This window comes from Bombina bombina, chromosome 6 (genome assembly GCF_027579735.1).
Source record: "Bombina bombina isolate aBomBom1 chromosome 6, aBomBom1.pri, whole genome shotgun sequence".
NCBI classification, from domain to species: Eukaryota; Metazoa; Chordata; class Amphibia; order Anura; family Bombinatoridae; genus Bombina; species Bombina bombina.
Window position 1 is genome coordinate 1,137,500,266 of NC_069504.1, and position 20,744 is coordinate 1,137,521,009.

At 41.4% G+C, this 20,744-nt stretch overlaps 1 protein-coding gene across 1 annotated transcript in view; it reads left to right on the plus strand.

Moving 5' to 3' along the window:
* Positions 1–20,744, plus strand: part of LOC128664282 (N-acylneuraminate cytidylyltransferase) — a 238,183-nt gene that overhangs the window by 34,164 nt on the left and 183,275 nt on the right. Inside the window, exons 4-5 of the mRNA XM_053719115.1 lie at positions 206–336; positions 9,410–9,504. Of these exons, the coding sequence (XP_053575090.1) occupies positions 206–336; positions 9,410–9,504 (226 nt within the window). The remainder of the gene's footprint in view (positions 1–205; positions 337–9,409; positions 9,505–20,744) is intronic.

Here is a 20,744-nt window from a genome sequence, read left to right on the forward strand (position 1 = left end):
CCCTTCAGTGGACTAAACACAAAGCTAAAATCTCGCTTGGGAGCTGTTGCATGTTGCAGGGCGCAGTTGGTGATTGTCAGCTGCATGTCTTCCCTGATTGGCTCTGGCTCACCAGCAGTGTGCAGTGTGTTGCAGGATGTTGTCTATGTGTGTTACGCTAGAGCATGTTACGTACACAGTACTAATTGTGTCACTATCTGAGCAGGGGAGACGACCGTGTCGGAGAACTTTAATACTTCACGTAGACCACGTCGGCAGGACTGGAGGGGCGAGCTGTATGAAAATGGATCGTTTTATTTTGCCACACGAGAAATCATCACGCAAGGACTATTGCAGGTGATATGTTCAGTCATTGACGTCAGACTTGCTATAGAATATAGATAGTTACTAAGGTGCATTATCTGCCATTATGTTAAATACGGGGTGAAGTTACTAGTCATGTCTTACTATGTTTAGCTATTTATTCAATGCTTTATTACTGCACCCCTGTGTGGTTGTATCCTGCCTGCGCACCCCAAACTCAGTAAGTCTGTTATAGGAGTAATTGTTTCTCAAGCTACCTTCTGTAATGGTTTTTTTTTTTGGGTTATGGATAGTTTGTTCTTCAAAATTTTATTTATTCTCTGTTACTTGCAGAACTGATGTGAATTTACCTGTATATTCCTAATAAGGTATACAATGACAAAGCTGTATTAAAAAAATGACTTTTTAGAAAATATATTACTAGCAATGTTTAATAATGAAGCTTTTATGCTTTAAGAGACTATGTAGGAAACTGTGCTGTACAGTATTGGTATCTGTAGGAGAATGTTTAGTACAGTATTGGTATCTGTAGGACCATGTGCTGTACAGTATTGGTATCTGTAGTAAAATGTGTAGTACAGTATTGGTATCTGTAGGAGAATGTGTAGTACATTATAGGTATATGTAGGAGAATGTGTAGTACAGTATTGGTATTTGTAGGAGAGTATTAGTATAGTATTGGTATCTGTAAGGAGAATGTGTAGTACAGTATTGGTGGTCTGCAATAGAATGTGCTGTACAGTATTGGTATTTGTAGTAGGATGTGTAGTACAGTATTGGTATCTGGTTGTATGTAGTATAGAGGTGCAGGTGTTTTCTTATTCAGTGTTCCAGAAATTTTCAGACCCTTTCATTCTCAGGCAATTCTGGAAAACACCTGCACCTCTATACTACATACAACCACAATTTTAAACAGTCTCATTTTGGGAGAGACTGATAGACGGCAGCGGTATACACAGAGGGGAGTATTTTTACCTTTTGTACATAGATATTGTTTGGTAACATTCTAGCATATTGTGTATAATTGTTCTTTGTGTTAAAACAGTATTGGTATCTTTCGTAGAATGTGCTGTACAGTATTGGTATCTGTAGGACAATGTGCTGTACAGTATTGGTATCCGTAGCAGAATGTGCTGTACAGTATTGGCATTTGTAAGATAATTTTAGTACATTTATTTGTATCTGTAGGAGAATGTGTAGTACAGTAATGGTATCTTTCGTAGAATGTGCTGTACAGTATTGGTATCTGTAGGAAAATGTGTAGTACAGTATTGGTATCTTTCGTAGAATGTGCTGTACAGTATTGGTATCTTTCGTAGAATGTGCTGTACAGTATTGGTATCTTTCGTAGAATGTGTAGTACAGTATTGGTATCTTTCGTAGAATGTTTAGTACATTATTGGTATCTGTAGGAGAATGTGTAGTACAGTATTGGTATCTTTCGTAGAATGTGTAGTACAGTATTGGTATCTGTAGGAGAATGTCTAATACAGTATTGGTATCTGTAGGAGAATGTGTAGTACATTATTGGTATCTGTAGGAGAATGTGTAGTACAGTATTGGTAGCTGTAGGACAATGTGTAGTACAGTATTGGTATCTGTAGGACAATGTGTAGTACAGTATTGGTATCTGTAGGACATTGTGCTGTACAGTATTGGTATCTGTAGGACAATGTGCTGTACTGTATTGGTATCTGTAGGAAAATGTGCTGTACTGTATTGGTATCTCCAGGAAAATGTGCTGTACAGTATTGGTATCTGTAGGAGAATGTGTAGTACAGTATTAGTATCTGTAGGAAAATGTGCTGTACAGTATTAGTATCTTCTAGGACAATGTGCTGTACTGTATTGGTATCTGTAGGACAATGTGCTGTACAGTATTGGTATCTGTAGGACAATGTGCTGTACAGTATTGGTATCTGTAGTAGAATGTGTAGTACAGTATTGGTATCTGTAGCAGAATGTGCTGTACAGTATAGGCATTTGTAGGAGAATTTGTAGTACATTATTTGTATCTGTAGGAGAATGTGTAGTACAGTATTGGTATCTGTAGCAGAATGTGCTATACAGTATAGGCATTTGTAGGAGAATTTGTAGTACATTATTTGTATCTGTAGGAGAATGTTTAGTACAGTAATGTTATCTGTAGGAGAATGTGTAGTACAGTATTGGTATATGTAGGAGAATGTGTAGTACAGTATTGATATCTGTAGGGCATTGTGCTGTACAGCATTGGTATCTGTAGGACAATGTGCTGTACTGTATTGGTATCTGTAGGAAAATTTACTGTACTGTATTGGTATCTGTAGGAGAATGTGCTGTACAGTATTGGTATCTGTAGGGAAATGTGCTGTACAGTATTGGTATCTGTAGGAAAATGTGCTGTACAGTATTGGTATCTGTAGGACAATGTGCTGTACAGTATTGGTATCTGTAGGACAATGTGTTCTACAGTATTGGTATCTGTAGTAGAATGTGTAGTACAGTATTGGTATCTGTAGCAGAATGTGCTGTACAGTATAGGCATTTGTAGGAGAATTTGTAGTACATTATTTTTTATCTGTAGGAGAATGTTTAGTACAGTAATGGTATCTGTAGGAGAATGTATAGTACAGTAATGGTATCTGTAGGAGAATGTTTAGTACAGTATTGGTATCTGTAGGAGAATGTGCTGTACAGTATTGGTATCTGTAGGACAATGTGCTGTACAGTATTGGTATCTGTAGGACAATGTGCTGTACAGTATTGGTATCTGTAGGACAATGTGCTGTACAGTATTGGTATCTGTAGGAGAATGTGCAGTACAGTATTGGTATCTGTAGAAGAATGTGTAGTACAGTATTGGTATCTGTAGGAGAATGCGCAGTACAGTATTGGTATCTGTAGGAGAATGTGTAGTACAGTATTGGTATCTGTAGGAGAATGTGTAGTACAGTATTGATATCTGTAGGAGAATGTGTAGTACAGTATTGATATCTGTAGGACAATGTGTAGTACAGTATTGATATCTGTAGGACAATGTGCTGTACAGTATACATACATGTAGGAGAATGTGCTGTACAGTATTGGTATCTGTAGTTGAATGTGTAGTACATTATTGGTATCTGTAGCGGAATGTGTAGTACAGTATTGGTATCTGTAGGAGAATATGCATTGTTGAACAGTATTGGTATCTGTAGGAGAATGTGTAGTACAATATTGATATCTGTAGGACAATGTGCTGTACATTATTCATACCTGTAGGAGAATGTGCTGTACAGTATTGGTATCTGTAGTAGAATGTGTAGTGCAGTATTGGTATCTGTAGCAGAATGTGTAGTACAGTATTGGTATTTGTAGCAGAAAGTGTAGTACAGTATTGGTATCTGTTGGATGCTATCACCGGATATCATCACTCACTGTAAAAAGGATCAGTTTATCCTGAGCCCTAATTATGTTTTATGAGATGAATTCTTCTCCGATTCAGTATTTTGCACCTGAGTAGCCGCTAACAGGTTATTTATATAAAGGGTTTCCTTAGCTGAACCTGTGGGATGTGATCACAATACCTGAGTCTCTGAGCTTTAGACTAATCCAGGCTACCCAACTCCATTCTTCAGTAGCCGCTAACAGGCCAGGCTGGATGAGGATAGGATAGTTACAAGGGACATAAAGGTCTTTTAGATACAAAAATATGTATAGAGGTCATTAGAAAATATAAGTGCACAGACAAAATGTTTTGCACAAATTTTTTTTTCTCCAGATTTTCCTTGAGGTTCTTTTCAGCAGAATTTTATTTATAAGAACTCTTGGCTTGCTAGAATATCTTAATAAAATGTGTTAACCGTTATTCCCAATGGGAAGCAAATAGATTATGGAATGCCAGATAAAAGAACCCATCTTTTAATGCAATAAAATATAAGAACTAAGTGAATTATTATTATAATTGTATTACAGGGAAAGCAAAGTATAACATTAAATTAAAAGCATGTGAATTGGTCACTATCTATTGTCTCACCCTCTTCTAACCTTTCCTTACTATATTATTTTCTGCACTCCCTCATTCTTCCTACCACACTCAGTGCTGCCATACTCTTTGCCTTCCATATGTTAGCAATGGACGTAGGGTGTGTGACAGAGCAAAGCTAGGTACAAAAGTTGAGTTGGAGTTGTACGGATGACAGGGAATAAAGTTTCCGCATTCATCACCTTCCTACACACCTGCTACATAACCAGTTTCTAGTTGTCCACGGAAATTCAGTTCAGAGATCTGTTTACAAGACGTTGTGAAATTCCTTCAACGTGAGCAAGAGCCGGATTAAAAGGCTTTGTTGGAGGGTGGGAACTTCTGAGAGATTCACAATGTTGTGATTTACTGTAAAGTGTGTCAGTACTGCAGCGATCACTGTTCTGTGTGTTTCTTTCTTAACTTGTGTCTTCTCCATGTATTTGCAAAGCTTCTTATCTGACTTCCAGGGCAGTGTCCAGGCTGACATTGTCTTTATAAAATCCTACATCTAGGATATCACTAGGTTTGGCCAGAAACAAATAGAAGAAAGCAAGATCTTCATAGAGATAAATAATCTGTATATGAATTGCTAATAAACAGTACAGAAAAACCTACAGCTCCTCTACCCTAAAGGAGTAACATTTTTAGACCAATACAAAAATAGGACAGTGCATACAAAGAAGTATCGTATTTATTCACAAAACAGAAATGATATGACAAATATACAACTAAAAGGCCAATTCTAATATAGGTGCCTATAAATGTTACTGCCGGCACTAACTTTTACAGGCACCTATATTAGAATTGGCCTTTTAGTTGTATATTTGTCATTTGATTTTTCGGAATAAATATGGTACTTAACCCTTTCCTGCCAGGACTCGTTTCACTACTTTGAAACAAAGTTCCTATGTAAACAAGTGAGTAAAAATTTAAATCACGTGATCTTTCATGAGATCGTGTAATTTCTATGATGGGATTGGGTCAGGGGGGAGTGCCTATGATGCTAGACACGCCCCCTAGCCCGCAATCCCATATAGGAGGAAGCTAAGGCTTAAGGACAGCCGAACGGTTAGGATGTTCCATGCTATCCTAAAGCCCAGCGCAGTTAGGACGGCAGTAAATGTCCTAATGGCAGGAAGGGGTTAAGCATTCTTTGGATGCACTGCCCTAGTTTTGTATTGCTAAACAACAAGATGTACCAAAATTCCCTTGGACACAGCGGCTATCTGTTACCTAAGGATTTAGCATAGACTGGTGACCACCACAGAGCAGGAGCGGAAGCAGCAGAGATACTGAAGGACACTTTTACTGCAAGACCAGAAGCAGAGCCTAGGAGGGCAACAGCGGGTAGCAGCAATATATGAGGTTGCTTTTAAATACATCTAATGTTACCGCCTAAGCAGGGAATCTAGGAGGAGCAGCGGTATTGCAAAACATTCCAAATTCAGTTGGTGTCAAAGCTTAGTCCCAATTTAATTTCAGAAATGGCATTTGCTTCATGAGCTGCAGTGGAAGTGAGCATGGAAGGTTCATTATATTGTCCGTTAATTAAAGTACTCATTCACTTAGCATAGTGGTCAGGGGACATGAGAGCTACTATAAACTGGGTACACAATCCTCTTGTCATAGCTCAGAGAGTGCTGTAGTGAGAAAAGGATGTTGGTCAAGATAAGCAAACATATCTGTCCGCTGCTGCTGCTCTTCTTCCTCAAATAACACCCCCCCCTTTTTCTTAAACTGCACACGACCTGGGATAAGTTGGCAGGATATTATTTTGGAGAGACATTTTAACGTTTGGATCACACAAGATGGCCAGCGTCAGTTAAGGGGATTTTTCAGACTCTCCTGCATTCAACTTGTCAGCTGCTTTTTCAGCATCCTTACATGCACTGCTGCATCACTACTTGCTCTGACCCAGACTGGCAGTGTTTTGGCTCAAATTCTCAGTGACATCCCTAAAAGGTTTAAGGACTGACACTAACTGACCAATCATGGTCCGCTCATCTCTGCCTAATGGTCTTCCGATCCCAATTAGCTGACAGGCTTTAACACTGAGGTAGTAGTGGCCTGCAATCCTTCTACACTGGTCAAGTTCAGCTGCTACCTTAGAATTACCTTTTGAAATAGCAGCCTTTACCACCCTCACGGAGAGCTTTCACTGTATTGGCTGCCTCATCAGTGAATACAAAGCTCATTTCCACCTTGGTGCTTGCCTGCTCACATACCCACTATGCCACCACCCTCCTAAGAGCCTGCAATATATTGAAAGCATTATGCTGCTCCTCCTACACCTCAGCATGAAGGATCTACTGACCCACTCCTGCCATGACCAGAGCAGCCTGCTGCTGCACTACCACTAGCAGTAGTGCTAGCCACATCCTCACCACCAGTATCACATCAGAGCGACAAAGATATGATGGCCACTATGAGCACTCCATAAGTTGGAAAACTCCTCCAGAACACTGCAATGCAGTAACAATAGGTTGAGAGTTCTATGTTCCTGCTGAACGTGCAGTGCAGGAAAAAAAATTGTATTGTTGAGCGATGGTTTCCATCGGCAGCTTGAAATGGAGAAGGATGCACCACCAACAGCTACCAGCTCACTTAGGTTATTTGCCTTTACTGTTTCCTAGATATTCTTCTGCAGTGAAACCCCCCAAAATGCTCTAGGGTGGTCTGAACACTTTGGTATGATGTTGAAGTGATATCTGCCTCTGCTGACTGCCATCAATGTCCTATCCCCTGTCCTGACTACTGCTGGTTGTGTTGCTCCTAGTAGGTAGCTAGAAATATTTTGCTGCAGCTGACCCCACTTTCATCCCTCAATACCACAGCCTTGTGGTGCATGTGGAGATGTTGGTTCATCCTGGAGCTGGTCTGATGACCCAATACTCTGGAGTTAGATTACCCTTACTGCTATGAATTCTGCTACTTCTCTTGGCAGTGGTGGGCGCTGCATGTCTCCTACTCCTAGTGGACATGGGATGGCCTGCTACTGCAGATGCTGAAGGTGACCCTGCTGCTTCCGCCACTCCTCTAGATGTTTGAGTAAGAGCAGCAGACTTTGGCCTTGAAAATGACATTTCACCCTGTGAAGCATAAGCAACAGTGTTTGTCCTACTTCTGCGCATTGGACAAGTAGAAGCTGACAAATACCCTGCACTGCTAATGGCGGTGCTGGTGGTAATGAAGGAAGGTGGAAGGAAACACAGTACCCCCTGACTGTTTTATTACAGAATATAATATCTAGTTTGTTGTTGGGCTTCCTCTGACACACAATTAAGGGATTTATGGGATTGTGCTTTGGTGTGTGCTTTGAAATATTGGAATGAATTCCACTTACCCAATAATTGCCCTCATCCAACTCTGTACTGACATAATTTTCACCCTTGCAGTCCCCACCTCATGTTTCTCTCTGTAAGAATATACATAATAAACAACCTGCCTCCATCTTGTTTCTCTTTTGTATCTATTTTGTATCCATTCTGACACTGACCTTTTTTATACTACCCTTCTAGATCTCCTTCCTTGCTAACCCGTGTCACTAACTGTCTTTCTCACATCTCTTCCTGGATGTCCTCTCACTACCTTAAGCTAAATCTCTCCAAAACTGAGCTCCTTAATTCCCCCCCTTCTTCTAAATTCTCCACCCCCATCTCTCTATAGCTTTCGACAACTCCATCATTACCCTTACCCCGCATGCCCGATGTCTTGGGGTCACACTTGACCCAGATCTTTCTTTCACTCCTCACATTCAGTCTTTGGCTAAATCCTGCCTCTTCTACTTTAAAAACATCTCTAAAATTAGACATTTCCTCACACAAGATACAACCATGATTTTAATCCACTCTCTCATCCTTTCCTGCCTTGACTACTGCAATTCCGTCCTCTCTGGTCTACCTAGCTGCTGCATAGCTCCTTTACAATCCATAATGACTGCCTCTGCCAGGCTCATCTTCCTTACTCGTCGCTTGTCATCTGCTGCACCTCTCTGCCAATCCCTTCACTGGCTTCCTCTTTACCTCCAGGATTAAACACAAAATTCTCACTCTAAAATACAAATCCCTCAACTGCACTGCCCCCCCTTATATCTCAGACCTTTTCTCCAGATACTCTCCCTCCCATCCCCTTCGCTCTGCTCATGACCTCCTCACATTCCCGTTTACAGGACTTCTCCAGACTGGCTCCCATCTTGTGAAACTCTCTGCCTCGCTCCACAAGACTCCCCTAGTTTTAACAGCTTCAATCACTCCCTAAAGACTCTACTGTTCAGGGATGCATACAACCTACACTAACCTTTCTTTATACCAGTTCCTCTCCTCCATTGCTATCCGCCATGAACCCCCTTAGCATGTAAGCCCAACTGCTTGCAGATCACCTTCACAAGAGCTGACTTCAACAGTGCGACTCTAGGCAGGGCTCTCTACCCATTTGATCCCAATAAATGCTACCTTGTATACCGCTATGTTTATAGCGCTGCGGGATCTGTTGGCACCCTACAAATAACCGATAATAAGAATTATAAGTTCCACTGTAATCGGGCCCTCCTGTATTTGTTTGATAAATTGTGTCTTCTCTTACAAATATTGTATCATTGTTGTACTTTAATCCTTTGTAAACATGGACAGCTCTACGGAATTTGTTGTCGCTTTATAAATAAAGTATAATAATAAAATATTTTAATAAATACCTACCCAAGAGCAAGGCAGGAGCCCATTTAGTATCAGTATAATACCCCCACGGCAATGCAAATTACTTCAATTATAGCAGCACTATGCACTGCGTGTGCAATAAGCAACGAAAATTATATCGTATTAAAAAAAATAAATAGAAAGTTATGTTTCTAGATGACAAAGCCTATGCAATAGAGCAGGCCCGTTATTTATTGCTACCTAAGTAGGCAAAATCCAGTCACTGTAGCGGGCAGAGGTGAAACCTCATTGTTCAGTCAGATAGTCTTGCTGTGAGCGCATCATGTGATCACTAAAATGTGCACGTTTGGCTTTTACTTATTTATATTAAATCAGTTCCGTTTTATTTCACTTTCTGTTGCTGTTTGTGTTTGCTAAAGACAAGATTACGTTTTAATCTGAACATATTTATTCTTCTGTTTTTTAGTCTGGAAAAGTAGCGTATTACGAGATGAAACCGGAACACAGTGTGGATATTGATATTGATCTTGATTGGCCGATTGCTGAACAAAGAGTAAAAAGGTAACGCTACTTCTGTTATTGAATAGACTGTCAGCTGAATAAACTAATAGTACAACATTTTTACAAGGATTAATACAATAACAGAATCACTGTGGTCTAGTTTCCCTTGCTGTATACACACACACACACACACACAAACATAAATACATCATACACACACACCTGCACACACATTTGTGCGCGCGCACACTTGCACACATACATCATACACATATACATACATAAATACTCACACTCATAAATATGCACACTTGCACACATATACATACACACACATGCACATATACATACACACACATAAACGCATGCATGTACACACACACAAACATATATATATATATATATATATATATATATATATATATATATAAATACATACATTCACACATACATACATACAAAAATACATACACACATACATACATACATACATACATATTTACATACATAAACACATACACATTTACAGATACATACCTACATATACATAAATTCAAACATACATACACACATATGCATAGATACATAAATACATGCACACACATATACATACCTACATATACATAAATATATACACATACATAAATACACACATACATACATATGCACATACTTATATAAATGTAAGTACATACACACATATGTATGTATATACATACTGTACATACACATATATACACACACACACTTAAATACATACATGCACACATATACATGCGTACATATACACACATAAATACATTCATACTTTAATACACACACATACATATACACGTATATACATACACATGCATACATACATATGCATGCACACACATACATACACAGACAACATACACACACACAAAATAGTCATAATCTACTCTGCCTGCATCTTTGCTTTGGTTTTTGCTAAAATGCAAATGCTAATCTATATTTAAAGCAAAAAACTAGTACATATCTGATTACAGTACTGTCTTTCTGATGGTATGATGTATAGAAAAGTATTAAACATGATATTAAACTAATCTAGCTTACACGTATAAGCTGTATTATGACATGTAAATATTGTTTAAATAACATAATAATATTGCTGTTTGCACATGGTCCCATCCACTGTCCAAGCTGTTCCATGTTACAGATACAAATATTCCCAAATCTAAATCTTTTTCCAGTCCCAAGCAGTTTTGGCAAAGGGTTTTGTAGCTGTATATACATTAATACATCGGTATCAGGTGTGTATTTCTTACCTGTGTTCATTGACTGCGATGTATGTTCTAGTCTCCTTTCCCAGCTGTAGTTTAGGGGTCCGTAGGAGGACGATATTTTGAGTTTAGTGCAGAGGACACTGGTGGTTAATGCTACTCTTTCATGAGGGTAAAACGGTTTGTGTATAATATCCCTTTAAGCCCTGCAGACCTCATGCTGACAATTTAATTCACATTTTCTTTCCTATTATATGGAGAGTCCACAACGTCATTCAATTACTAGTGGGAATATCACTCCTGGCCAGCAGGAGGAGGCAAAGAGCACCACAGTAAAGCTGTTAAGTGTCACTCCCCTACCCATAATCCCCAGTCATTCTCTTTACCTTTGCCAGTGAAGGAGATGAAGTTTGTTTCTGAAGAAATTAATTCCTTTTTCGGGTACTTTTCCCTGCAAGCAAGGATTTGGGTTTAGCTGAGTCCACGTCAATCTCTTCAGTAGAGTAGTGGTGGCTTTTAAACAGTTAGGAAGTTGTGAGGTAGTCCTTGCTTTGTTTCCTAACACATTGCTGCCCATGGTACAGAAAGCCAGAGTTGGTTACCTAGTTCTTTCTTTTTCTACAGTTCTCTGTAAGGAGTATGTGTCCTTTCACGCCTTGTGAGCTATCTTCCTGCCGGACAGCTAGAATGCAGGCAAGTGCTTTTGTCTTCTTGGTCTTGGAGACTTGCACTTCAGAAGAATATGTCATATGCAGTAGATGGGGACATTTTTAAAATCCTTTATACAGGATTTTCTTTGGCAGTGGGAAGACACATTATGTATGTTGAAACTAGGGGTTAATCTTCCCTTTATTGGGATGTTTTTCATCTTTGGGCTAACTTTGTTGAAATACTTTATCAGTATCTGTGTGGCTTATGTTTTATACAGGGATTTATGTATAAACTTAAAATTTGGCAGTTGTTTCTCTTGTTAAGTGTATCCAGTCCACGGATCATCCATTACTTGTGGGATATTCTCCTTCCCAACAGGAAGTTGCAAGAGTATCACCCACAGCAGAGCTGCTATATAGCTCCTCCCCTCACTGCCATATCCAGTCATTCTCTTGCAACTCTCAACTAAGATGGAGGTCGTAAGAGGACTGTGGTGTTTTGTACTTAGTTTATTTCTTCAATCAAAAGTTTGTTATTTTTAAATGGTACCGGAGTGTACTGTTTATCTCAGGCAGTATTTAGAAGAAGAATCTGCCTGCATTTTCTATGATCTTAGCAGAAGTAACTAAGATCCTTTGCTGTTCTCACATATTCTGAGGAGTGAGGTAACTTCAGAGGGGGAATAGCGTGCAGGTTTTCCTGTAATAAGGTATGTGCAGTTAAAATACTTTTCTAGGGATGGAATTTGCTAGAAAATGCTGCTGATACCGAAGTAATGTAAGTAAAGCCTTAAATGCAGTGATAGCGACTGGTATCAGGCTTATTAATAGAGATACATACTCTTATAAAAGTGTATTTTAAAACGTTTGCTGGCATGTTTAATCGTTTTTTTATATATGTTTGGTGATAAAACTTATTGGGGCCTAGTTTTTTCCACATGGCTGGCTTGAATTTTGCCTATAAACAGTTCCCTGTGTTGTAATATGAGTGGGAGGGGCCTATTTTAGGTTTTTTTTTTGCACAGCAAAAATTACAGACACAGACATCCAGCTTCTTCCTGCATGATCCAGGACTTCTCTGAAGGGCTCAAAAGGCTTCAAAAGTCGTATTGAGGGAGGTAAAAAGCCACAGTAGAGCTGTGGCAGTTGTTGTGACTGTTTAAAAAACTTTTTTGTCATTTGTTATTCCGTTTTTGGTATTAAGGGGTTAATCATCCATTTGCAAGTGGGTGCAATGCTCTGCTAACTTATTACATTCACTGTAAAAATTTTGTTAGTGTAACTGCATTTTTTCACTGTTATTTCAAAATTTGGGAAAATTTGTGTTTCTTAAAGGCGCAGTAACGTTTTTTATATTGCTTGTAAACTTGTTTTAAAGCGTTTTCCAAGCTTGCTAGTCTCATTGCTAGTCTGTTTAAACATGTCTGACACAGAGGAACCTACTTGTTCATTATGTTTGAAAGCCATGGTGGAGCCCCATAGGAGAATGTGTACTAAATGTATTGATTTCACCTTAAACAGTAAAGATCAGTCTTTATCTATAAAAGAATTATCACCAGAGGGTTCTGTCAAGGGGGAAGTTATGCCGTCTAACTCTCCCCACGTGTCAGACCCTTCGCCTCCCGCTCAGGGGACGCACGCTAATATGGCGCCAATTACATCAGGGACGCCCATAGCGATTACCTTGCAGGACATGGCTGCAATCATGAATAATACCCTGTCAGAGGTATTATCTAGATTGCCTGAATTAAGAGGCAAGCGCGATAGCTCTGGGGTTAGGAGAGATACAGAGCGCGCAAATGCTGTTAGAGCCATGTCTGATACTGCGTCACAGTATGCAGAACATGAGGACGGAGAGCTTCAGTCTGTGGGTGACATCTCTGACTCGGGGGAAACCTGATTCAGAAATTTCTAATTTTAAATTTAAGCTTGAGAACCTCCGTGTATTGCTTGGGGAGGTATTAGCTGCTCTGAATGACTGTAACACAGTTGCAATTCCAGAGAAATTGTGTAGGCTGGATAGATACTATGCGGTGCCGGTGTGTACTGATGTTTTTCCTATACCTAAAAGGCTTACAGAAATTATTAGCAAGGAGTGGGATAGACCCGGTGTGCCCTTTTCCCCACCTCCTATATTTAGAAAAATGTTTCCAATAGACGCCACTACACGGGACTTATGGCAGACGGTCCCTAAGGTGGAGGGAGCAGTTTCTACTTTAGCAAAGCGTACCACTATCCCGGTTGAGGACAGTTGTGCTTTTTCAGATCCAATGGATACAAAATTGGAGGGTTACCTTAAGAAAATGTTTATTCAACAAGGTTTTATTTTACAGCCCCTTGCATGCATTGCGCCTGTCACTGCTGCGGCGGCATTCTGGTTTGAGGCCCTGGAAGAGGCCATCCAGACAGCTCCATTGAATGAAATTATTGATAAGCTTAGAACGCTTAAGCTAGCTAACTCATTTGTTTCTGATGCCATTGTTCATTTGACTAAACTAACGGCTAAGAATTCCGGATTCGCCATCCAGGTGAAGAAAGAGGCATTCCTAAGCTGTGTGCAAGACCTCCTAGTAATGGGAGTGATCCATCCAGTTCCGCGGACGGAACAAGGACAGGGATTTTATTCAAATCTGTTCAATCTTGGATCTAAAGATCTTAAACAAATTCCTCAGAGTTCCATCATTCAAAATGGAAATTATTCTGACCATCCTACCCATGATCCAAGAGGGTCAGTACATGACCACAGTGGACTTAAAGTATGCCTACCTTCACATACCGATTCACAAAGATCATCATCGGTTCCTAAGGTTTGCCTTTCTAGACAGGCATTACCAATTTGTAGCTCTTCCCTTCGGGTTGGCCACTGCCCCGAGAATTTTTACAAAGGTTCTGGGCTCACTTCTGGTGGTTCTAAGACCGCGAGGCATAGCGGTGGCTCCGTATCTAGACGACATCCTGATACAGGCGTCAAGCTTTCAAATTGCCAAGTCTCATACAGAGATAGTCTCCTTCCTAGGGACTCTTATAGATTCTGTAGAGATGAAAATTTACCTGACGGAGTCCAGGTTATCAAAACTTCTAAATGCTTGCCGTGTCCTTCATTCCATTCCACGCCCGTCAGTGGCTCAGTGCATGTAAGTAATCGGCTTAATGGTAGCGGCAATGGACATAGTGCCATTTGCGCGCCTGCATCTCAGACCGCTGCAATTATGCATGCTAAGTCAGTGGAATGGGGATTACTCAGATTTGTCCCCTCTACTAAATCTGGATCAAGAGACCAGAGATTCTCTTCTCTGGTGGCTTTCTCGGGTCCATCTGTCCAAGGGTATGACCTTTCGCAGGCCAGATTGGACGATTGTAACAACAGATGGCAGCCTTCTAGGTTGGGGCGCAGTCTGGAACTCCCTGAAGGCGCAGGGATCATGGACTCAGGAGGAGAAATTCCTCCCAATAAATATTCTTGAGTTAAGAGCAATATTCAATGCTCTTCTAGCTTGGCCTCAGTTAGCAACACTGAGGTTCATCAGATTTCAGTCGGACAACATCATGACTGTGGCTTACATCAACCATCAAGGGGGAACCAGGAATTCCCTAGCGATGTTAGAAGTCTCAAAGATAATTCGCTGGGCAGAGTCTCACTCTTGCCACCTGTCGGCGATCCACATCCCAGGCGTAGAGAACTGGGAGGCGGATTTTCTAAGTCGTCAGACTTTTCATCCGGGGGAGTGGGAACTCCATCCGGAGGTGTTTGCTCAACTGGTCCATCGTTGGGGCAAACCAGAACTGGATCTCATGGCGTCTCGCCAGAACGCCAAGCTTCCTTGTTACGGATCCAGGTCCAGGGACCCGGGAGCAACGCTGATAGATGCTCTAGCAGCTCCTTGGTTCTTTAACCTGGCCTATGTGTTTCCACCGTTTCCTCGGCTCCCTCGACTGATTGCCAAAATCAAACAGGAGAGAGCATCGGTGATTCTATCAAGGCGTGGCTTCTCTGAGTCAGTCATTGATACCTTAATACAGGCACGGAAGCCTGTCACCAGGAAAATCTACCATAAGATATGGCGTAAATATCTTTATTGGTGTGAATCCAAGAGTTACTCATGGAGTAAGGTTAGGATTCCTAGGATATTGTCCTTTCTCCAAGAGGGTTTGGACAAAGGCTTATCAGCTAGTTGTTTAAAAGGACAGATCTCTGCTCTGTCTATTCTTTTGCACAAGCGTCTGGCAGAAGTTCCAGACGTCCAGGCATTTTGTCAGGCTTTGGTTAGGATTAAGCCTGTGTTTAAAACTGTTGCTCCCCCGTGGAGCTTAAACTTGGTTCTTAAAGTTCTTCAGGGAGTTCCGTTTGAACCCCTTCATTCCATTGATATTAAACTTTTATCTTGGAAAGTTCTGTTTTTGATGGCTATTTCCTCGGCTCGAAGAGTCTCTGAGTTATCTGCCTTACATTGTGATTCTCCTTATCTGATTTTTCATTCAGACAAGGTAGTTCTGCGTACCAAACCTGGGTTTTTACCTAAGGTGGTTTCTAACAGGAATATCAATCAAGAGATTGTTGTTCCATCATTGTGTCCTAATCCTTCTTCAAAGAAGGAACGTCTTTTGCATAATCTGGACGTAGTCCGTGCCTTGAAGTTTGACTTACAGGCTACTAAAGATTTTCGTCAAACATCTGCCCTGTTTGTCGTTTACTCTGGACAGAGGAGAGGTCAAAAAGCTTCGGCAACCTCTCTCTCCTTTTGGCTTCGGAGCATAATACGCTTAGCCTATGAGACTGCTGGACAGCAGCCCCCTGAAAGGATTACAGCTCATTCTACTAGAGCTGTGGCTTCCACCTGGGCCTTTAAAAATGAGGCCTCTGTTGAACAGATTTGCAAGGCTGCGACTTGGTCTTCGCTTCACACCTTTTCAAAATTTTACAAATTTGACACTTTTGCTTCTTCGGAGGCTGTTTTTGGGAGACAGGTTCTACAGGCAGTGGTTCCTGCCTTGTCCCTCCCATCATCCGTGTACTTTAGCTTTGGTATTGGTATCCCACAAGTAATGGATGATCCGTGGACTGGATACACTTAACAAGAGAAAACATAATTTATGCTTACCTGATAAATTTATTTCTCTTGTAGTGTATCCAGTCCACGGCCCGCCCTGTCCTTTTAAGGCATGTCTAAATTTTAATTAAACTACATTCACCACTGCACCCTATGGTTTCTCCTTTCTAGTCTTGTTTCGGTCGAATGACTGGATATGGCAGTGAGGGGAGGAGCTATATAGCAGCTCTGCTGTGGGTGATCCTCTTGCAACTTCCTGTTGGGAAGGAGAATATCCCACAAGTAATGGATGATCCGTGGACTGGATACACTACAAGAGAAATACATTTATCAGGTAAGCATACATTTATGTTTTTTCTTTGCTTGCTTAGCTAGAACAGGCTAACTGACAAACTGCTTGATTTTGATACCAACTGCAGCTACTTGCATATTATGGTGTTGGCAGAGGGAAACGCGTGCCTTTTACTTGCTGCATAGTTTCTTCTCTCTGCCGGTTCATGTGACTTCTGCAGTATCTGCAGCATTATCTGCTTTTCATTTGCTGGGAAAACACAAGAGGAAAATTAGACATTCAGATAGTAATGTTTTTGTTCCACCTACTGCTACGCAGGTTGCCCTCTCTCATAAGTCTGATGAGGAGGATGCGCCGGTACCCTTTGAGGGGGAAATCTCAGATTCAGACAGTTTTATTCCTTCATCTGATACTGAAGAAGTAAACTTCAGATTTAAGCTTGAACACCTTTGTGTACTGTTAAAGGAGGTATTGGCTACTTTGGATGACTCCAATACTTCTGTCGTTTTGTCAACCCTAAGAAGTCTAGTAAACTTAATAAATACTATGATGTTCCTTCCTCTGTGGAAGTTTTTCCTGTCCCAGATCGTGTGACAGCGATTATTTCACAGGAATGGGAGAAGCCAGGGATTCCTTTCTCCCCGTCTCCTGTATTTAAAAATGTTTTCTGTTGCTGACTCTATTAAAGATTCTTGGCGCACAGTGCCTAAAGTAGAAGGGGCTATTTCTACTCTAGCTAAGAGAACTACGATCCCTATAGAGGATAACTGCTTCTTTAAGGATCCCATGGACAAAAAGCTGGAAGCTTATTTGAAGAAGATGTATGTTGATAAATGTCTTCAATGGCAACCTTAAGTTTGTGTTGCCACAGTAGCAAGGTGCGACATCTGTTTGGTGCGACGCCTTGTCTGAATCAATTTTAGTAGAGACTCCGTTCGAAGAGATACAAGATAGGATTAACGCTCTTAAACTAGCCAATTCCTTTATTTCTGATGCTAACATGCAAGTTATTAGACTGGGAGCCAAGATGTCTGGCTTCACTGTCCTAGCACACAGGGCATTGTGGCTAAAATCTTTGTCAGCTGATGTTAACTCTAAGTCCAAGCTTCTGGTGCTTCCTTACAAGGGGATGACCTTGTTCGGTCCTGGTCTGGCAGAAATAATTTCTGATATTATGGGTGGAAAAGAGTCTTTTCTAACACAAGACAAGAAGAACAGACTCAAAGGACGTCAAAGTAATTTTCGTTCCTTTCGTAACTTTAAAGGTCAAACATCTTCCTCTCCCTCTTCCAAGCAGGAGCAGTCCAAGTCTTCTTGGAAGCCAAATCAGTCTTGTAATAAGGAAAGGAATCAAAGAACTCTCAGCTGAGTCTCTCAGCATGAAGAGTCGGCCCCCGGTCTGGGTTCGGATCAAGTGGGGGGCAGACTTTCCCTGTTTTGTCAAGCATGGAGACGAGATGTCCCAGATCCTTGGGCTGTGGACATAGTATCTCAGGGTTACAAAATAGAGTTCAAAACTTTACCTCCCATGGGGCAGATTCCACCTCTCAAGATTATCTGCAGACCAGGTAAAAAGAGAGGCATTCTTGAACTGCGTTCAGAAACTTTCCTCCCTAGGAGTTATTGTTCCAGTTCCAGTAAGGGGACAGGGTCTATGATTCTATTCAAATCTGTTTGTGGTTCCAAAAAAGAGGGAACTTTTCTACCCATTTTAGACCTAACTTGCCTCAACAAGTTTCTCAGGGTACCGTCCTTCAAAATGGAAACCATTCGTTCCATTCTTCCTTTGGTCCAAGAGGGTCAGTTCATAACTCCCATAGACCTGAAGGACGTGTATCTTCATGTTCCCATCCACAGGGATCATCACAAATTCCTGAGATTCGCATTTCTAGACAAACACTTTCAATTTGTGGCTCTTTCGTTTGGCCTTGCCACAGCTCCCAGAATTTTCTCAAAGGTTCTGGGCGGCTCTCTTGGCAGTGATCAGGTCTCGGGGAATTGCAGTGGCGCCATACCTGGATGAAATATTGGTTCAGGCGCCATCTTTTCAACAAGAAAACTCTCATACAGAGATCTTGTTGTCTTTTCTATGTTCCCACGGTTGGAAAGTGAATCTGGAAAAAGAGTTCCCTTGTTCCAGCTACAAGGGTGGTTTTCTTAGGGACCATAATAGATTCCCTATCTATGAAAAAAATTCTGATGGAGGTCAGAAAATCCAAAATTCTCTCCTCTTGCCTATTTCTTCAGTCTACTGTTCGGCCATCAGTGGCTCAATGTATGGAGGTTATTAGTCTGATGGTTGCTTCCATGGACATCATTCCCTTTGCTCGATTCCATTTGAGAGCTCTGCAGTTATGCATGCGCAAACAATGAAATGGAGACCATTCGGATCTGTCTCAGAGTATAGATCTAGACCAGTCGACAAGAGACTCTCTACCGTGGTGGCTTTCTGAGGACCATCTGCCTCAGGGTACATGCTTCCGGAGACATTTCTGGGTGATTGTGACCATGGACGCCTGCCTGCTAGGCTGGGGAGCAGTCTGGGACTTGTTAAAGGCACAGGGACTATGCACTCGGGAGGAGTCTGCTCTCCCCATAAACAAGCAGGCAAAGAAAGAGGTACGCTTGCTCACTGTGGAAATGCTGGAAATCATAAATTTATTAGAAGACCAAACAGGTACAGGTATGTAGGGTCACAGTTAGGAACGCCTGACGCGTTTCGCGCATGCGTGGATGCGCTTCTTCGGAGGTCCCCATAAACATCTTGGAGTTATGAGCGATTTACAATGCTCTGATGGCTTGGCTTCAATTGCCTTTAGTCCGGTTTATCAGGTTTCAATCGGACGTCACCTCAGTGGCTTACATCAACCACCAGGGAGGAACTCTGAGTGCTTAGCCATGAAGGAGCTGGCACGGATTATTCAGTGGGCGGAAGCTTACAATTGTTGTCTATCTGCCATCCACATTCCTGGAGTGGACACCTGGGAAGCGGATTTCCTGAGCAGACAGACATTTCCTCCCGGGGAGTGGGCTCTCTATCCGGAGGTGTTCTCCAGGTTAACCCTCAAATGGGGGGTGTCAGAGTTGGATCTGATGGCGTCTTGGCAGAACGCCAAGCTTCCACGGTACGGTTCAAGGTCAAGAGATCCTCAGGCCACTCTGATAGATGCTCTGGCAGTTCCTTGGGATTTTGGTCTAGCATACCTGTTTCCTCCGTTTGCGCTCCTTCACAAGTTATTGCTTGTATCAAACAAGAGAGTACATTGGTAATTCTAATAGCACCTGCATGGTCTCGCAGGATCTGGTATGCAGACCTAGTGAAGATGTCTTCTTGGCTGCCTTGGAGGTTTGCCCTGAGGAAGGACCTTCTAAATCAGGGTCCATTCCGCCATCCAAATCTCGTTTTTTTAAAGCTGACTGCTTGGAGATTGAACGCTTAGTTCTGTCTAAGCGTGGATTTTCTGAGTCGGTCATTGAGACCATGATCCAGACTCGCAAGCCTGTTACTCTAAATATTTTTCATAAGGTATGGCGTAAATACCTTTATTGATGTAAATCTAAGGGCTACTCTTGGAGTAGGGTCAGGATTCCTAGAATTTTGTCTTTTCTCCAGGAAGGTCTTTGTTACTCAAGCGTCTGGCTGATGTGCCAGATGTTTAATCTTTTTGTCTGGCCCTGGTCAGAATAAGGCCTTTGTCTAAACCTGTTGCTCCTCCTTGGAGCCTTAATCTTGTTCTTAAAGTTTTGCAGCAGGCTCCGTTTGAGCCAAAGCATTCCATAGATACTAAGTTGCTATTTTGGAAGGTTTTGTTTCTTATTGCTATCTCTTCTGCTCAGAGAGTTTCGGAACACTCGGCTTTGCAGTGCGATTTGCCTTACCTTATCTTTCATGCGGATAGGGCGGTTCTTCGTACTAAATTGGGGTTTCTTCCTAAAGTGCTTTCGGATAGAAATATTAATCAGGAAATTGTTGTTCCTTCTCTCTGCCCCAATCCTTATTCTCATAAAGAATGTCTGTTGTACAACTTGGATGTTGTGCATGCTCTAAAAATTTTACCTTATGGTG